Source organism: Macrotis lagotis, chromosome X (genome assembly GCF_037893015.1).
Source record: "Macrotis lagotis isolate mMagLag1 chromosome X, bilby.v1.9.chrom.fasta, whole genome shotgun sequence".
NCBI classification, from domain to species: Eukaryota; Metazoa; Chordata; class Mammalia; order Peramelemorphia; family Peramelidae; genus Macrotis; species Macrotis lagotis.
The window spans coordinates 400,897,294-400,916,759 of NC_133666.1; the positions used below are offsets into that span (position 1 = coordinate 400,897,294).

The 19,466-nt window shown below is 31.5% G+C and overlaps 1 protein-coding gene across 4 annotated transcripts in view; it reads right to left on the reverse strand.

Annotated features, from left to right (window-relative positions):
* Nucleotides 1–4,294: 4,294 nt before the first annotated feature.
* The window catches only part of HNF4G (hepatocyte nuclear factor 4 gamma), a 176,455-nt gene continuing 161,283 nt past the window's right edge, over nucleotides 4,295–19,466 (reverse strand). For 3 of the 4 annotated variants that reach the window (XM_074199527.1, XM_074199526.1, XM_074199525.1), the window contains 7 exons: nucleotides 18,746–18,852; nucleotides 15,434–15,589; nucleotides 12,851–12,938; nucleotides 10,412–10,564; nucleotides 9,842–10,078; nucleotides 8,697–8,819; nucleotides 4,296–6,197 (listed from right to left, as the gene is read on the reverse strand). In XM_074199527.1, coding sequence (XP_074055628.1) covers nucleotides 6,076–6,197; nucleotides 8,697–8,819; nucleotides 9,842–10,078; nucleotides 10,412–10,564; nucleotides 12,851–12,938; nucleotides 15,434–15,589; nucleotides 18,746–18,852 — 986 coding nt within the window. In that variant the 3' untranslated portion in view covers nucleotides 4,296–6,075. Of the gene's footprint in view, nucleotides 6,198–8,696; nucleotides 8,820–9,841; nucleotides 10,079–10,411; nucleotides 10,565–12,850; nucleotides 12,939–15,433; nucleotides 15,590–18,745; nucleotides 18,853–19,466 lie in introns of all 4 variants that reach the window. The other variant, XM_074199528.1, reaches the window with a different exon arrangement.

Sequence of the window (19,466 nt, forward strand, 5' to 3'; positions counted from 1 at the left end):
GAAGCATAATCCACATGCAAAGCCAATCATTTCCATTTATATACCTTCCTTTGACCTCCTGCAAACATATTCCCTCCAATTGTAAACAAAGACTCAAGCAAAGCAAAATCTCATCAATATGTTTTCAGGTCCAGTCCCTCTAAGTACTGTCATCTCTATACTTAAGAACAATTAAGGTTCATCTCTTTAAAGACCGTAAGAAGATAAAAGGTAAATACCAGTTTTACAGTATGTAGATATGTGAATTTATATGTACTTATGGATATAGATTAATATACAGCTTTACATTATGTGGATATGTGAATTTATATGTAGTTATGGATATACATTAACATACAAAATACAGTGTGTACATATGTGTGCTAACATAATATATAAAATATAATATATGTATCCAATCTGTATATGAGCAAATGTATACAAGTGTTTAATTGATATGTCAAATAGCAACTATATTCATATGTATACATATATATACATGTTTTACACTAAAATATGCTATACATATGCTATACATATATTATAGAAAGGTGTATATGAGGGCAGAGCCAATTTGCTTCTACATAGCCCTAAACAAGTTCTCAATTCATGATATCATGGAGGAACTTCAAGAAAGTTCTGTCTTTGTGGGTAAAAGGGGAGTATAACCCAGCATAAGCAGGAGAGTTAGAAAGCCATTGGGAGACTCTTAGCCACAACAAAGCTCAGGTTCCAACTCAGCAAACCTGTGGTACAGCAGACCCAGCAATAAGGGTCCCTACTCAACTTGGAATGCTGGTACAACAGATGGACCAAGGTTGGGCTATTCTATGGCAGGGAACAAACTGCTGCATAGACAACACCATAGCCAAGCAATATGATAGGAATCAGATCCTAACCCCAGCATAAAACCCTTGGGAATATACTCCTTGTGCCCCAGAAGCAGAGTTAAACTATCAAAATGAGCAAAAAAACCCAAACACTAACGTAGATGGTTACTTTCTTGAGAAGGATGATAAAAACTCCATCTCAGAAGAAGAAACCAGTTAAAAACATTCTTATATGTGAAAACTCAAAGGGGTTTATGAATTGGAGTGAAATTCAAAAAGACCTCTTGGAATAGCTCAAAAATAGAGAGGAAGAAGAATTGAGGAAATTGAGAGCCAATACAGGAGAATTATAAAAATTAATCAAAGAAATCATCTCTTTTAAAAACAAAAATGACCAACTGGAAAAGGAATATAACTCAGAAAAGAAAGTAAAATTAACCAAATGGAAAAAAGAAGCATAAATGCTTAGTGATGAAAAAACCCCTAAAAATTAGGATTTGACAAATAGAAACAAATGACTCTATGAGGCACCAAGTTTCCATTGAACAAAAACCAAAAGGCTGAAAAGAAATAGAAGAAGATATAAACACTTCTTAGGAAAAATGACCCATCTGGAAAATAGTTACCAAAAGAGATAATTATGATTTATTGGTCTACCAGAAAGCTTCAATCAAAAAAAGAACCTGGAAAATATTTCTCCATAAATTATCATGGAAAACTCCAAGAAGAAGAAGAAGAAGAGTGGTCCTTGAGAGAATCCACCAATCACCTCCAGAAAGAGATCCAGAATAAAAACTCCAAGTCATATTGTAGCCAAATTTCAGAATTCTCAACTAAACCAAGCAGCCAAATGAGAAGCAATTTAAATATCAAAGAACAACAATCAGAACTATGCAAGCCTTATCAGTTTCAAAACTAAAAGATTGGAGGACCTGGAATATGACATTCCAGAGGTCAAGGGGACCTTGAATTTTAACCAACTGAACAACCACCCTGCAAAATTTAGCATATTTTTTCAGGGGATAAGATGGACTTTCAATGGAATAAAGAAATTTCAAAAATTATCTGATAAAAAGATCAGAACTGAACAGAAAATTTGATCTTCAAGTACAAAACACAAGAGTTGTATTAAAAAGATAAACAGAAAAAGGGAAAACTATTAACTAATAATATATAGTGATATACATCACTACTTGGGAATGCAATACTTGTAATTCTTGAAAATTATATATTTTTTGATAATTACAAGAGGGATACTCTAAACTATTTTTATGAAGAAAATGAAAATGCTTTAGCTGATATTTTAGATCATGAGGTTGAATATAGTTGGAGGGAGAGAACTTAGAGAGTGTGGGAATAAATAAATGATAAAGAGATTTTGATCTACAGGATACTTTAGCTCACAAAGGCTGCATTTATATTTAGGACAGAGGTAGGGAATGAACTTAGAAGTCTAAACATAAATGTATCATGAAGTGATTTTGCATTGTTTGAAACCAGCTGCAGTTGGGGTGGAGTGTACTTAGAGAGAATGGGTATAAATGAATCATGAAATGATTTTGCTTTACAGAATATTTTAGCTCAGGAGGATATCATGTAATTTGGAACTATGCTAAACATAACCGTACATGAACAACTTTTATCAGATTGTTCACCAACATGGGGACAGGGCAGGGAATGGAGAGTGGTAGAAAAATGTAGACTTCATAAATTTGCAATGCAAATATTGAAATGCAAATGGATGAATCCTTTTGCATACAATTGGAAAAATAAGATCAAATTTTAAAAATATATGACCAACAATGCAAATGAACCTACAAATTGTAGAAGAGGACAGAATGTATTGATCTTGTGAAATTGAAAAGTTATTTTGATGACTACAAGCTTCTTCCACAGACAAAAGTTTATCATTTTAAAATCTCCATTGTTCTATAGCATTACTGTATGTCTTTAAATCACATACTATAGTTCCCAAAGAAATGAAATTAAGCATCATCAAATGAACAATGTGGAGGGGTTTAAGTTATAGGAGTAGGTTGTACCACTTTACAAACAAGGAAATATGAAGCATTAGTTTCAAGGATGTCTTCAAGGAAATATATGAGCAGAAAAGATGACTGGTGCCACAAGAAGTGGATTGACAGTGGAACTTTTAAATATTCCATTGGTATCCTCCAAATTTTAGGGGAAAAATGGAGTGAGGTAATCATTATATTGGCTGGACCATTTGTATTTCATTTATCAGAAGACAGAGATGAATATTATTAAATGAATGCATTAATATAAATAATTTGTGCTTTGTATCACTGAAAGTAATATCAATATGATGAGGTCAAAGATACTTTGGAATATTACTCTTGATTATGTTTGAATTTATTTCATATGAAATAACGGAGATCCAATAGGTTAACTGACCAAGCAAATACATTTTTATTAGCTGGGAAAAAGCCATAAGCTCAAATATCATGCTTTTTCTATAAAAAGCATCATGTCACCATAAAGGTCGGTCTGTCACATCATTCCAACTACTTACCAATCCTTTCTGAGGTGTTAAATAATACATACATACATATATATATATATATATGTGTGTATATATATATGTGTGTATATATATATATATATACATATATATATATATATATATATATATATATGTGTATATATATATGCTTCATGAGGACAGGTGCTCTTTCATTTTGCCCTTTTAGTTGAGATATTAGAAATCAATGTTCATAATTAACTTTTACCAGAAAACTAAATAATGAGATTTCCCAATGTCAAATACAGTTTCAAAGGTATATTATGTTTTACCTTCTCCCATTATCTGTAGCTGTAGAAAAACATAAGAAGCACACATCATTATTCTCCTTATTTTCTAAGAATTCTATAAACTGGGAGGATTCTTGCGCCAGTAAAATAATTAAAAGAACACTCACTTTTGTCTTAACAAGAGATAAGGTTTAAATACATGCTAAGATTTTTTTTAATAGTAGGAGGAATTGTTAGATTGGGGTTAGGTAGGACATTGTTAGAGGGAAGGGGACACTAACAATTGACTAATTAAATATATGGTGCTACAACCATATAGAAGCAAAGTGCTGCTAGGATATTAATTCAAAAAGTTGAAATCTTTTAAAAATATAAACTAAAGCTATAGACTTTTATAAAATGAAATTTGAAAGTCTCCTGAAATTCATATGTGTGTATATATGATTTCCATAAATTTTCAGTGCTGTGATTTAGAATTTATTATTTCATTTTCTTCATACCTGACAAAACTCATATCAGAGTTGATGATATATATATACATATATATATGTGAATTTATAAAAAAAGTGATTAAAATTTACATAATTATAAAAGCATTTATAATGAAAAATAGCCCATTTGAGACATTTTTGTTTTTTTTTTTAATTCTGAAAGCTTATTGAAACAACATGATATCACAGTTTGGAAAAAAAGTTTCCATTTCACCATAATTTAACATTTAACAAATCTAGTAATTTTTGATTTTAACAAAGTAATTTATAAAAAATAATTTTATATTTATAAAATAAATCAACATTTCACAATAAATTATTCATTTTCATCATATGAAAAAGGTTATACTGTATAAAATAGATAACATTTTTTATAAACTTAAAATATCCTGAAACCTTTAGTATGCTTATGCCTAGGTTGTTTTTTTTTTTAATTTGGCAGTTAGGTACATAAAAACATTCTATCATATATATATTCCCTGATGAGATTGAGTGCTGAAAATCCATTCTTATACACTCAATAATGTGGCTTTTTGTACATTTATCTGGATATGTTTAATATAATATTCTAAAATTATTTCCATATTACATATTTAAGTCATATTCCAATGTGTTTTAAAAAATAGAACAATATAAAAAAGAATCAAAGGTTAACAAAAGGCATAGTCACCTTCATAGATAAAAGTATTCTTACACAAATAAAAAGAAGACACTTAAAAACAAACATCCAAAAGTTGAAATCTCTGATCATTTTTCTTCTCTTACCTTACAGGTATATTTAACCATCCACAAAAGAGGACACATATCATTTAAAGGCATTTTGTGCATTTCTGTGAAGTCATTCTGAGCTTTTAAGGTTACTGTTCTTTAAAACTTAATTCCACTTAAAAAGTCAGTAAGAAGCCATTCAGAGAATTATAGCATTGGATTGGCCAGAGTGCCAAACCATGTTAATAATTACTAAATGCATAATGTAAACATTTTGGACTGTCCTATTAAAGGGCAAGAATTTTTTTCTAGATAATATAAAAAGCGCAATCACTCTGGAAAATGTACTATGGCTTGATATGATATTTACAGGGTTCTCTTAGGCTCTGTGTCATGTGCTATTTGAAATGCTACTGAATTGAATGGGTTTCGCTATTAAAATATCTCCAAATCACTGAGGATATTTCATTCTTTTGTGTTCCTTAGAAATATAAAGAATTTTTTCCCTAGAGATAGAGAACTGCATTTTTAAAAAAGTACAAATAATGTTATAGCTCATTCATTTATCAATGAACATATATACCCATACATGTGCACACACATATACAAATACAGTATAGTTCAAATGTTCATGTTCCCATGCTTCTTTGAACTTTAGTTTAAGAAAATGAATTAGACTTCTTGAATTATCCACAAATTAAACCTAGCAGAAGATGTTTTTGAATCAAATCCATGTAACTATTGAGTTACAGACATGCTTCAAGGTCAAACAAAAACCTACAAGTTATATTTTTTAAATGAAATCGGTTCCATTATATAATAACTGCTTTATTTACTAATCTACAAGTTTATAATTTATCAAGCCTGGGTTCATGTTTTAACTGAAGCATTCCAGTCGACTATTCACAGCAAAAAGTACACTTAGTTCTGCATCCTGTTTCTATGAAGAAATTATTTACAGATTTAAAAGAATATTAAGAAAGTATCTGCAAGTGGCATATCAGATTTAACTAGTCCCCAAACTGTGCAAAGGCAATGAGAAAATATACACAATGAAGAACAAGTTAAAACATTACATCCGAACTCAGAATTGTATTATAACCTTGTATCTTAAAGATTTCAAAGATTTAAAAACAATACATAGATAATAGGAAACCCTCTTAAAACAGCACCATAAGTCCTTGGCCAAGGGTTAGCCTTAATCACTATTCTGAGATACATCTAATATCACCTTTATCACTATTGACATTTAAGCAGTGCATATTTAAAAAAAAATTAAAATGCAGCAAATATTATCACAATTGCTTTTGTTTAGGAATAGATTGATGTGAAATGACTGAAGCTTGGTTTGTAGGCATTTTGTATGGTTCTTGTCCAGAGCCTTGTGGTGGGGAGGGTAGTGGGGTTTCAGGTGTTGCTGTAAAGGAAACAGAAATTTGCTCAAGAAAACTAATTGAGAATATTGATAACATTTTGATCACATATAATAACATTTTACATTGTCAAAAATTAGATCAACATGTGTTGCTTTATATTGTAAATATCTGGAGAGATTTTGCATAATGTTGAAATTTGAAAAAATGAAAGCAACTTGTCTTTTGCTTCCATTAAACTTTTAGGGATAAAGAGCCACAAAATTTACTCAAGTCAAAATAAAAGTCCTATTATAAGTCTTAACATTCACAATTCTTTATGGCAGAAAAAAACTTGCCATGTGAACAATCCTGAAATTATAGAAATTCATAATCTATCTACCATCTTTGTATTAATTAAAAATTCAAATAATGAAACATTATTTTAATCCTATTTATTCAGAATTTTTCATAATTCGACATGCAATGTTTGCTTAGTAAGCTACTAATTCAAATGGAAAATGGCTGCCTACAAAAAAGTTTAATAAACAAAATATGTAACATTTCTATATTGCTTTAAGTTTTGCAAACTGCCTACTCACAATCTACTAGTTAAATAGTACTAATTTTATGACCCTTATTTTTCAGTTGAGGAAACAGAGTCTATAAGTTTAAATAAGTCATACAACTGTTAAGTGTCTGAGGCAGAACATCACTGAAAGTCCCTCTTTCATTCTACTAGTTATTCAGTTCTTTTAATCATCTCCGTGTGTTACCCTATTTGAGGTTTTTGTTGGCAAAAAAATTGCAATGCTTTGCAATTTTTCTCCAACTCATTGTACAGATGAAGAAACTGAGGCAACTAGGATTTAGTGACTTGTACAGCATTACACAGGCAGAAAGGTCTGAGACTAGATTTTAACTCAGGTCTACATCATTCTACTAAATTGCATAGTTTTTCAGACCCCACGAAACCATTTTGTATTAAAAACCTTTAGCCAAGCCACAAAAAAACCTTTAGCCAAGCATTTAAAATGAATGACATTATCCCTGCATTTCTACTCATCTTTCTGAAATAAAAGTATCTTCATTTCTTTTTAAATGTTCTACAACTGATTTTTCCAATGTAAGACATTCTCAATAGTTAGGATGAATAGATACTTTACTATAAAATTGAATCATGATAACTTATTATGAATTCTTCCAAGTTATTCGTTTTTACTGACAATGGGAGACATACAGTATAGACTTAGTCAATTTGACTATGCCCCTCCTCAACAGAGAACTGAACTTGACACAGTATTTTAGGGTGAGAGAACTCTTATTTCTAATTGAGTGTGACTGTGAGTAATTCCTTTTGGTTTTCCTATCCTTATCTGCAAAATGAGTAGGTTATGCTAGATCACCTTGAAAGTCTCTTCCAAATCAAGATGCTTAGAAATTAATTTAGAATCTGGAAAAAAAAGCTGGATACTTTGTTGTCAAAGTCAGAAGTAAGAAAATCATAATTTGCTATTATGTGCTGCTAAAAAGAAAAAATAAAAACAGGTACTCATTTCCTGTTACTTAGTAATTGAATTCACTATAATTTAACTGAATATTTAAAAAGCTATGGATTCTTTCATGAAAATATTAGTGGTCTTATTTTACCTTCTGGACATTATCTATGAATTTATGGGGCCAATATAATGTTTAATGGAGTCCTGGAAAACAGGTATATGGATGAGATCTAGATGTTTTAAGTTAAATTGGTTCCTTAATTTGTCAAATTCCCAAGCCTAAAAATATTAAAAGTGATCAAATACAGTATAAAGTGAACTAATTTAATATTACTTTGTAAGAAAAGAAAAATGAGGCTGGTGAGGCTTAAATGTTATTTGCAATACCAGGTCTACTTTTCAAAAAAGTAGAAGATTGATTTTTTTAATTGTAGGGAAAATGTAGCTTCTCTAACTAATGAAAGGATGAATCTGGGATGTTAGTTGTTATTTTTGATGCTTATGAGTATGTTGGCATGAATTGTTTTCAAAATGTATGAATAACCCATATAATTTAGGAATATCATTGCCATGGTCTCCTACATGGCCTTGGGTGAGGTAAAGAAATCTCTTTCTCTGCTGCCCTGGACACAAAATGCAGAAAAAAATGCAGAAAGTAGCATCATCCTTGTAGAGATAAACAAAATTAATGTTTTTAAGTTACCCCAAAGACCTACTAATGTCATATGATTTCTAAAATTTGTTATCTTTTAAGAATTGTTATTAAATTGATAAAGTACTTTTAGCTTCAAGGTATTTTCATATTATCTAATTTTCTTCTCATGACAAACATATCAGTTAGAAAAGGACAGTTTGCCTCATTGACATCTTATAATAGAAAAAGTCAGATCTAAGGAAGTTAACTGACTTGCTGGATGACCACTGCAATATGTCCTTAAATAGAGAAGAGAAAGTAAAGGTTTTTTTTTCTTTTTTAAATTTTAGCATGGGCTCTTTACAAATGCAAAGGATTATCATGTCAAAAGTTTAAGAGGTACTAGGATAGAAAGTTTATTTATTACTTACAGATCTGTTCTGTATGCACTGGAGTTGACATAGAGCTTATAAGTATAGTTTGCCCAGTTAATGGATCCTGGGATAAATGAGGATGTACCGGATGATGAAGATGGCTAGTATCATTAGAAGCACCTAAAATGCATTGAAAATGCTAGTGTCAGTAATATTTTTGAATAGCAAGCTCACTTTGTACCAAAAATTTTTATTGTCATATCAAATATTTCTGTTATTGCAAATTGCCTTTTGGGAATTTAATAATAAATTAATGGAAATATTACTATTTTAAGTACCATGCCTGCTTCCACTGTACTCTGTGTAAAATAATATTGTATTTTGTAATATTTTATATTAATAAAAGGTCTAGTATATCTCTTCCTGGAATTATTATGGAGCTTGCTTGCCATTAAGGCAATTCTAAGAACCACTCATCTCTGGCCAGTAACATTTGACTTAATCCTAATATCATGAGCCTTTTATATTCTGGGATAAGGGCATACAGACATGCTATAAACATCACATGAAGTTAAGGAGAAAATAATAAGGAGAAAGAAGTTTTACAACTTATTTATTGTAGACCAAAATAAAGAATTTTTAAAATGCTGTTACTGAACTCCTTGCCTTAAATTCATTGATGGAATAAGTTTTATTTTTTCCTCTTTCAGTTGATTGATTAGTCATTCTTTCTACTCATTTAAGTGTTTTAAAGGCTATTTATAAAAAATATTACGTGACATTGCAAGTTCAATGTCCTTAATATTGTGAATTAACAGAGCAGAGATCCAAAATAAAATACTATAATATTCTTGGTGGTAGTGTTAAAAATTATTAATTATGCTGACCATGTTTTGAGGGGTGTATCTATTCTGAAAAGAGTCCATGTGTAGCACTAGCAAAACTAGTGCTCCAAAACATAAGTAGTTATGTGATATCACTAATAGTCATATGAGTATATTTCAAATATCTTTGGTCCTATGCAACCACAAAGCTTGCTTCAAAATATATGAAAATTAGATTCAGGTATCATTGCAAAAGGAAAAAGTATTCACAGAGACATCAAAGAGCAAAATAAATACTGCCAAAAGATAAAGATAAAGAAAGTAAGCTCATAAGTATTTAATGCAGTATTAATAAGGGTCATAGAAATATTTATTTACCTCCTAATAACATTTCCTGTAGTAAATTGTCAATTTTAACCATCCCAAAGAGTTTGACAAATTGTATTTGCTCAATCATTTGCCAAGTAATGCTCTGTAGTGTAGGCAGGAGTAAAAGCAACTCGCCAAACCTTCCCCTGGAATCATATTGTCTGTCATTGATATAATCCTCTAAACTGATCTGGACTTGGAATCTCATATTCTTTATTTTCACTGGATCACTTAACCCTTTTGCATCTGAAAAAGAAAAAAAATAGAAGAAAATTATGTTATAAAAGAAAGAAAGTATGACAGAATGGATAAGGTGCCGAACTTCGAACCAGGAAGACCTGGGTTATTGGTCAACAATCAGTTGACTTCACTGAACTTGCTTTCTTCTCTGTACAGTGAAAGGGATGAATTTAAAGGCTATTTAAGCCCTTTCCAGCTTTAATATACTATTATGTCATGTTTTAGCATTTAGGTTGAAAGAAAGCCAAGTACAGCTTGAAAAAATATTACATAATGCTAAAGTCAATTCAATAATCATTTCATTGTGATTTTCTTCTGAAAATATTTCTGAAAACAAACCTGGATCAAAAAATACAATTGCCTTCAGACAAGCATATTCATTGTCATCAATCTGAATTTCCTGAAATGGGCGGACTAACTCATCTAGAACACGATTGGCCACACGACTGATCTCCACCTCACAGCTGTTGCGATGAATGATGTAGTTGTTACCTAGAGGGGGAAAACATATTAGAAACAATATATTATCATCAAGTGTTTTCTTTTTTTCCTAAATCCAAAGTCCTTTTAAAATGATTAAACATTGGAAGACCCCCAGCAAACACTGCCAACTACTAGCACAAAAAAAAATCAGGAAAAAATATTCAAGACCCTATAATCTCATGTATTTGAATAACTTCAGTCACTGGTGAAAACACTGGAGAGCAGTTAATAAGTTAAGAATTTGCAAAGGAAAGAAAAACACATTAGCTAACTTTCAGGTCTGCCAGTCATCTCTCAGTATCTAACTCATTAATGAAGAATATATAAATGCTAAAAAGCCCCTAGAGGTTACATTGAATAAAATAAAAGCTGAGACTGCTTTGGGTGCTACATGAGATTACCATGATCTTTAAGCCTTCCTGTGTAACTTAATTCTCCCATTCTGTAACTACAAGTGATAGATTAAATTATGTAATAAACATTGGACTGTTAATATCAGGCAATCATTTTTCAATAAAATGTGAAGAAGTGGAGGCCATCATCCATATGAAGTAAATCTTAATGGGAGAATTTATGCAAAGTAATATATAAGCCTTAAAGCATTAGAGAAAACTTAGTTATTTTGATAATGATGCTATAATTGCTCAGTTACCCAAACAAAGATGATGTCAGGTACTTCTTTTTATGTCTACGAAAAGTCATTTACTTAAAAATTTCAGGGTAAAACACCTTACAAAGGTTTAGAGACAATTCCTTCCCACCCCAATAGTACATTTAGCTCCATAACAATACAATTTTATTGATGTTCAATAATGATGTTAATGATTAACAATTGCCCTTCCAAAAATGCACACCATATTTTAGTGCAATTTTTATTATTAACACATCCTTCATCACTTTTTTAAGTCAATACAATCAACAAAAGAAATCAAGCCCTTTCTTGTAGTTTTTGCCAATTTTTGAGGTATAAAAACTCACACTGAATATTTAACGATCAGGTTCCATGAATTGATATGAGCTGGATCTAGCATACTTCTGCATCACTAAGTATGCATTTATATTTAGTGCCTTAGTTTTAACTTGTGATAAAACATAATAACTAAAATAATTATATATATATATAGTAGCATAAAAACTAAACTAATAACATATTGAAGATATTACATAAATGCCAGGAGAGAGGATGAGGCAAACAAGATAGATAAATTAGATAAATCTTCAAAAATTATCCTGACAAATCTCCTTTCTAGGCCAAGGCAGCATGGATATGTTGAGGAAATTAATTTCACAATGCTGACAATAGCTATTTATTTCTCTAGTATGTAGTACTGCTGATAAGAATATTAATACTTTTTCTTCCCCCTTTCTTTCTAAAAGTAAACTTGTGGGTCTGATCATGTATGATGTGAAGGAATTATTTTTTTTTCTTCTGGATTGATGAAGATCATTATAATCACTGAAACCACAAAAGATGGCACAGCTAGATGGTGCACTGGTTAGAGCACTGGCCCTGAAGTCAGGAGGACCTGAGTTCAAATTTGACCTCAGACACTTAATAATTAGCTAGTTGTGTGACCTTGGACAAGTCACTTAACCCCCCCATTGCCCTAAATTAAAAAAGACTTAATTAATTAATTAATTAATTAGGAGTTGAACACATACCTTGCACATGTTTTTAGCAGAACAGGATTTATATACATATATATATATATGTATATGTATATGTATATGTATATGTATATGTATATGTATATGTATATGTATATGTATATGTATATGTATATGTATATGTATATGTATATGTATATGTATAACTTAATGGGAGCTTGGAAATATCCAATCTAAATGCATAAGAAAACTGAGGCTTCACATAGTCACTAAATATTGGAGCAGAGATTTGAACTCATATCCTCCGCACCCTTTTTATTGTTCTATGCACCTTCAAAAGCATTCCACAGCAGTTACAATTTTTCACCAGAAATCAAATTAAAGAATACATAAAAGCATTGAATTTTAGTCTCATAAAGTTATAAGGGACCTTAGAGGACATCAACCAAATAAAACTATCCATTCATCAATAAAGATAAAACTCAAATTTGAAATTCTTCATTGTGTGTGGTGGTATTATTTGCAATATTTGTGGTATCAGAGTAAACATATCTATTCTCAAGATTCTAAATAAGTATATTAGCTACAGTAAAAATATCTGGAAAGTTAAATTAATTTGTTAATCCTAAATATATGCAAGAAAATGTTCCAGGCTTTGTTGTATGATGGTGATCACTCAATACATACCCAAAAGTAAGATGTCTTTATACATCATGGATCTCTTTGTGGCACCAAGCAACAGGTGCTCTCCTGCATGTGCTCTTAAAAGTGCAACCTTAATGAAAATGATAAAGTTTATTGTTTTAATTACTATTATTATTATTTAGCATTTATATAATACTTAAGGACTTATAAAGCATTTTATAGATAATTCGATCTTCAAAATTCTATTAATTAAATGCTATTTTTATTCCTATTTGCAGATGAAGAAACAAGCTGAAAGAAGTTAATTTATTAACCCACAGTCACATAGCCAGAAATTGGCTGAGTTAGTATTTGAACCCAGGTCTTCCTAACTCCAAATGCAACACTATCACCTGTGCCATCCAGCTCCTTTAATAACTATTCTAACTAAGAATTAAAACATCTAGTATAATAAGAAACTGATTAAATTATAGACTTCTGTGTCACTGAAAGCCTATTAGTTTTAACTAACTTGAATAATCAAAAATTCCTGGTGCTTTGGCCTTTAAAAATCAGAGACCTGGGGCTACCAATCTCCCAATAATAATATTTTAATTTATACATTTTATACTCACATTCATCATCGTTAATTCATATCTTTTTTCATTCAGCAAACATTTATTAAGTGCTCACCATGTGTTAAGCTATTGTGTGAATCACAGGGCCCAGTGACTAACTGGTGATCTAATAAATGCTGCACATTTAATGAGGGAAGCAGAGTGTCTATACATTAGTCAATGCGAGCTAATTTTAGGATGTGGTTTCATTTCAACTCTAAAGAAAATGAATGTTAAGTATTTTATTTTCCTGTTCATGTATCAGAAATCATCAGATTCTCAGGAAAGATTATATTAATGAAAAAATAGTATATGTAAATGTTAAAATTCTGTTTGTGCTGTTTAGGTTAGGATACTGGCATGCCTCAGCATTTTCATTATCCAAACTCTAACAAAACCTATAGAACAAAGTTATCTTTATGATAGGTCAATAAATGTGATTCATACCAGGAAGGTGGTTAAGAGGAACGTTTTGAAAATCATTCCATGTTTTGTAGTTCTCACTTCTTGGTGAGATGCTCTCTTCAAAATGTAAATTAAATTTTTCATGTAAATTTATTTTTCAGTTGTGTCTATATATATTTGCACTTTCTGCATTTTAAAGAATTTTAGACTCTTCTTTTTGTTTTACTTCCTTAATTCTGGGTCACAAAGATAAAGATTATTTGCAAAGGGGTGTGGAAATATCACTCCATTGGGTGTGACATATTACCTGGGGATATTAAGTATAAGAGAATGAGAAGAGCATTTTTTTCAGTTATATCATACAAGAGAAATGATTAACTTATTAGAAACAGGATATGGAGGGTTTTTAAATATATGTGAAACTAAATATCTAACTTGAATTTTTCAATAGATTTTATAAATCTTTCAGTTTAAAATCACAGAAAAAATTTCAAATTTGATCCTTCTTACATTTTCTTTTCCAGAAATTAAATCAAATATAATGATATCTTAAAAGACTCATGCAAAAGCCAGAAAATCATTCACACCAATGAATATTAGTAAAGAAACATCTAAATGCTAGCAGAACATAAGAATAGGCATGTCCTACCCTTAAATTAAGCACTCATGATATTCTTTGACAATATCCTGGAATGAGTTTTAAAACATGCTGAGAAGACTTTCTGAGCCATCTTCATGAATTAGTAACTTGAGATCTATATTGAATATTAACATTTTGAGGACCTTTCTTTAAACTACCCATTTTTCCCCTCCCTGAGAATAAGAATGTCTATAATATTTTGGAGAACAGACTCAGTGGAAGTCAGGGCTATTAAGATATTTAGAGAATATCTGTTTGAGTGTTTGCACTTTATGAATGAGGAAACCAAGTCACAGAAAAGTTAAATGATTTGTTTACTCAGGGTCACACATGAGGAAGAATTAGGACTGGAAGTCTAGTATTGACCTAGTGCTCTTTCCATTCTGCTCTCAGGCCTTCCCAAACTAGGTATTTAAATAAAATCACAAAAATGGAAGATATTTCAGAGGTCAGATAGTTCAACCTTCACTTGAAGCATGAATCTCCTCTATAACATTCCAGACAAGAGATCAACAAATTTTGTTTGCCAAGCTCACTACTACTAGGAATTAAAATGATCTCTAAGATTTCCTTTTCAAAAGAAATTTCAGAATTCTCCAAAGTGTACTTTTAAAAAATGACGTTATGATCTTTACTTTATGACCTTTATTTGAGAAGTTTTAACCCACATAGCTCTTTGACTTACTAAAAGAAAAAAGAATGACCAATATCCCTCTGACCCTAGAAACAATCACTAGCAGTATTATTTGGTGATTGTTTTAAGGGTACACACCCACATACCCACCCACATGTGTAATATTCATTTAAAGTGATCAAATAACCATATATGCATTTTCTCTTAGGATCTCAGGAAAAAGTAAATGTCTGCTTAACTCTAGAAAAATACTTTAAACCTTATCAGAAATAATAAAGACTGCTTGTCAACAAAAACATATTAACCCAACAGTTCACATGTGGTTTTTTCATGGTTGTCTTAATGTATACCTGATCATCCAATGGTAACTCGCAGAAGGCTGGGATATATTTTGCCCACTCCACCAGGACTAATAGTTGCTGTTTCATAGATTCACATACATCACCAATACTTGCAATTTTCTTAACATTTATGTCAGTATTTGTACTGGGGCTTGAAACTGGAATCTAACAATAAAAAAGAACATCACATTCAACAGTTACATAAAATATTTTTATACTTAATTTATTTACCAATTGTTAATTTAAGCAGAAATCACAGTGGCTATGATCAAAATAAAAATAGTTTGAAATTATGTAAACGTTTGCTCTTTGCCTACATGTATAAGATTTTACAAAAGGGAGGTTCAATTCAACAAACAATGAATGAAAGACATACAATGTGCAAAGTTCTCTATTATGTCTGGAATATCTATAAAATTAATTGATATGGCATCATACATAGCTCAGTTATTTTGTTGATAAATTTTTTTGCTGATGTATTTTTTCATGTGTTGTCCAACTTATCTTTCTAGCCTTGTAATTAACTCCCTTCTCAAACTATTATCCATCTAACTAGGTTCCATTTCTACCTTACAGACAAACACACACCCAATCACTACTCCATCACCTATCTCCATCCCTATGCAATGGTAATGGCATCCCCCATGTCTGACATGTATTCTTTCCTTACTTTCCTCTACCTCAGCTAACTGTCATATTTTCTGAATAGAACTTTTCCTTATCTTCAAAACTACAAGTTCTCTCCCTCTCAAACTATCTTGCATTTAACTATTTTGCATTTATTCTTCTTATGTTTATTCCATTGTATTGACTTCATTGTTATAAGCCTGTGAAACTTGAATAGTCTACCAGTGCCAAGACAGAAAATTTAATTCCATTTGAACTGTAGGATGATTCTGAATATTAACTAGTAAGATAAGATATCTGATACTAAGGACTTCTCTTGTGTTGAATGCTCTATTGCAGAGAACACAACTCTGACAGGCTGGCCACTAAGCTTTAATCAAATTGGAATTTGCCCACAAGATTATTCTACAGAGAATTCACACAACTCAAATGCTCTCATGGAGTTCAAAAGACACTCACAAGGTCTCTCTGAAGAACTTTAGTATTGATTGCAAGACACCAGAGATAAAATATATAAATCACCCTGTATGACAAATCCACATTAAATAAGGTGTTGAGCAAAGCAAAATCACAGTAGCACAAAAGAAATGTGAGATACACAAATCTGGAGATATCTCCATCCCAAAAGTTCAAAGTAGTATTTGTTCCTGGTCTGTGGTATAACCTTCCTTGATGATATTTGGAATGATCACTCAGTGAATATACTGGTTCTTGACCCAAACATTATGATGTGATTGATGCTCTTTTAAGTAAAAAGGACGAGCCACACGATACAACATTTATTCCCACTTAATTATATATGTAATTGTGGTCTCCCTGTTGGAATATAACTCCTCACTCCAACTAGAATGGATTGACTCATTTGTAGCCTTGAAACCTAGTGCCTGAAACATAAGAGATGTTGCTTGCTGACTGTTTGATAGTTACTGTGTAATGCTGGAAATTTATAACTTGGGTAAGGGAGTGGTAACTTAGTTACAACTCATTAAAAATAACTGTTTACTGACACTTATGGTCCAGGAGCAGTTAAATGCTACTCTCTAAATAAGGGAAAAGGTTTCAGTTATAGAAATTCAATGTGACTTTGAGAACTCGCCTTACAAACATTGGCCTCCTTGTTCTTTCTCTGAACTAATGGGTATTTTAAGGTTTTTGCAAGGCAAATGGGTTTAAGTGGCTTGCAAGTGTCTGAGACTGGATTTGAACTCAGGTACTCCTGACTCCAGGGCCAGTGCTCTATCCACTGAGCAACCTAGCTGCCCCCCCCCCCCGCCTTTGTACTTTCTCAAGCAAGAAAGTCCATCTCTTACTCTTCCTAACATTTTCACTAGTTATTCCCTCTTGCCTAAAATATTCACCTTCTTCAAATTTGCATCCTTATTTCTTTCAAGTTTCAGTGAAAATCTTGTCCTACAAGAATCCTTTCCTGATCTCCTTTAATTCTAGTGTTAGAAGACACCAATATCTACAATTTATATATCTTGTTTGCACATAGTTATTTGCTTGTTGTCTCCCTTATTAGACTGTGAACTCCTTGAGAGTAGAGACTATCTTATGCCCTTATTCATGCTCCCAAAACTCAGAACTTAATAAATGTTAATTTATTGTCTGTAATAACTATATCTAAAATGATCTAGTAAAGTTACAAAACTTGTGATTTGAAGATCTAAGTTTCTATTTTTTAAAAAGTCATCATTCATGAAAATAGTTACTTTATATATGATATACTTACATTTCTTCAGTGATCATTTTTTCAGCTATGATATATTAAAATGTATATCATGACAGATGCTTCATTCTAAATATCCCAAGTCACATAATGCAAAGACAGAATCGATTTTTCCTAGATTTCTAAAAAATATATTTCCTGATGGAAATGTGATTTTTTGAATTTGTTTTCTACCCGTTAGAAACAAATATTGCTGAAGTTTAACAGGCTAAATAAAAGCATAAGATTAGAGTCAAAGTTGGTGATTCTGGATTCTTTTTATCCATATTTCTTTAAGAAAAAAACATAGCATGAATCAACAATTATAAGACTTAAAGGGAAATTTCTCCCCTCATGAGACATAAAAAGAACTTTCTTTTAACTGATTCACCCAGTAACTATTTTTTAAAGCATCAATAACTATCTCTCTCAGGATGAAAATCACCAGCAGAAAGTACAGATAATTCTCATTCCTCAATCACATATAGATAAGATTTAGGACTTAAAAGAAGAGTAAAGAATTTATAAGGAAATATCCATACACAATCATGACCAAGCTCTCAATCAGAGACCATCATATTATACCCCAAAAAGCCCTATGTGTCCAAACTGATTAGTCAGTTAGAACTTTTTTACTCTTACCCCCTCATAAAGAAAGACAGACAGAATAAAAAGCCAATGCCCTCATCTTGGATTGATCCCTGGTTCAATCCCTATACTTCCACCACCTCCCCTCCCAAACTCTAAATTCCCCAAAATGCCAGAACCTAGAAGTCTAGGTTTTCCCTGAGTTCATTGGGACCTTAACACAACACCAAAATAAATCAAAATTGTTTATTTTGAGTCATTCCTTATACTTGGTGTTTTATCAAATAAAAAAGTCTTAATGCATAGTAAACCCAGTATCCTTCACATCAACCTTCTCACTCCTCCAACTCTCAAATGACAAATTTTCAAAGATATAAAATGCTGATGACAGTACATACCTGCCGAGAAAGAGCTTCAGCTTGTGCCAATGTATTAATAGAGGGAATATTGCTGCCTTCGAAGTTATTTCTCCTTGTGCTTATCCTGTCTCGTTCATTTTGTACAGCTAGAATGCAATAAGTGTATAATTTTATTATCTGAAACTTGTATACATGCAAATATGTAGAAGCATATGAATTGGGGAATAATAATAGCTTACACTTATGTATTTTGTAAAGTTTACAAAGCCTACTTTATCTCATTTCCTCCAAAAGCAACTTTGGTGAATAGATAATTTATTATCCCCATTTTATAGAAAATGAAACTGAAACCCAGAGAAGTTAATTTACTTGCTCAGTCACAAAGTTAATCAATAGTAAGGCATAAATTTGGACCAATATCTTCAAGCAAGAAGGGGATCTTTTTTTCCTCCAATACTACATTGCTACAATACCTGAGTGGCTGAAAACCCTGAGAAGGGCAACCTATAAAAGCAGGAAGGTCTGACTTATGCTCTTTTGGCTAGTATTTGTCACTTTAAGAAGCAGTAACAGACAACCTTGTCTCTAGAGATAATGAAGCACTGGGATTTAAGGTGTTTCATGTTACCACACACCACAGAAAATGATGGGTCAGCCAATTCTGCCCTGCTATATTTTGAATAGTCTGCATTCTACTCCTTTCTAAGTTAATAACACTATAAGCTAACTAGAGAAAGGGAATTGTCTGTGATGCTGACTA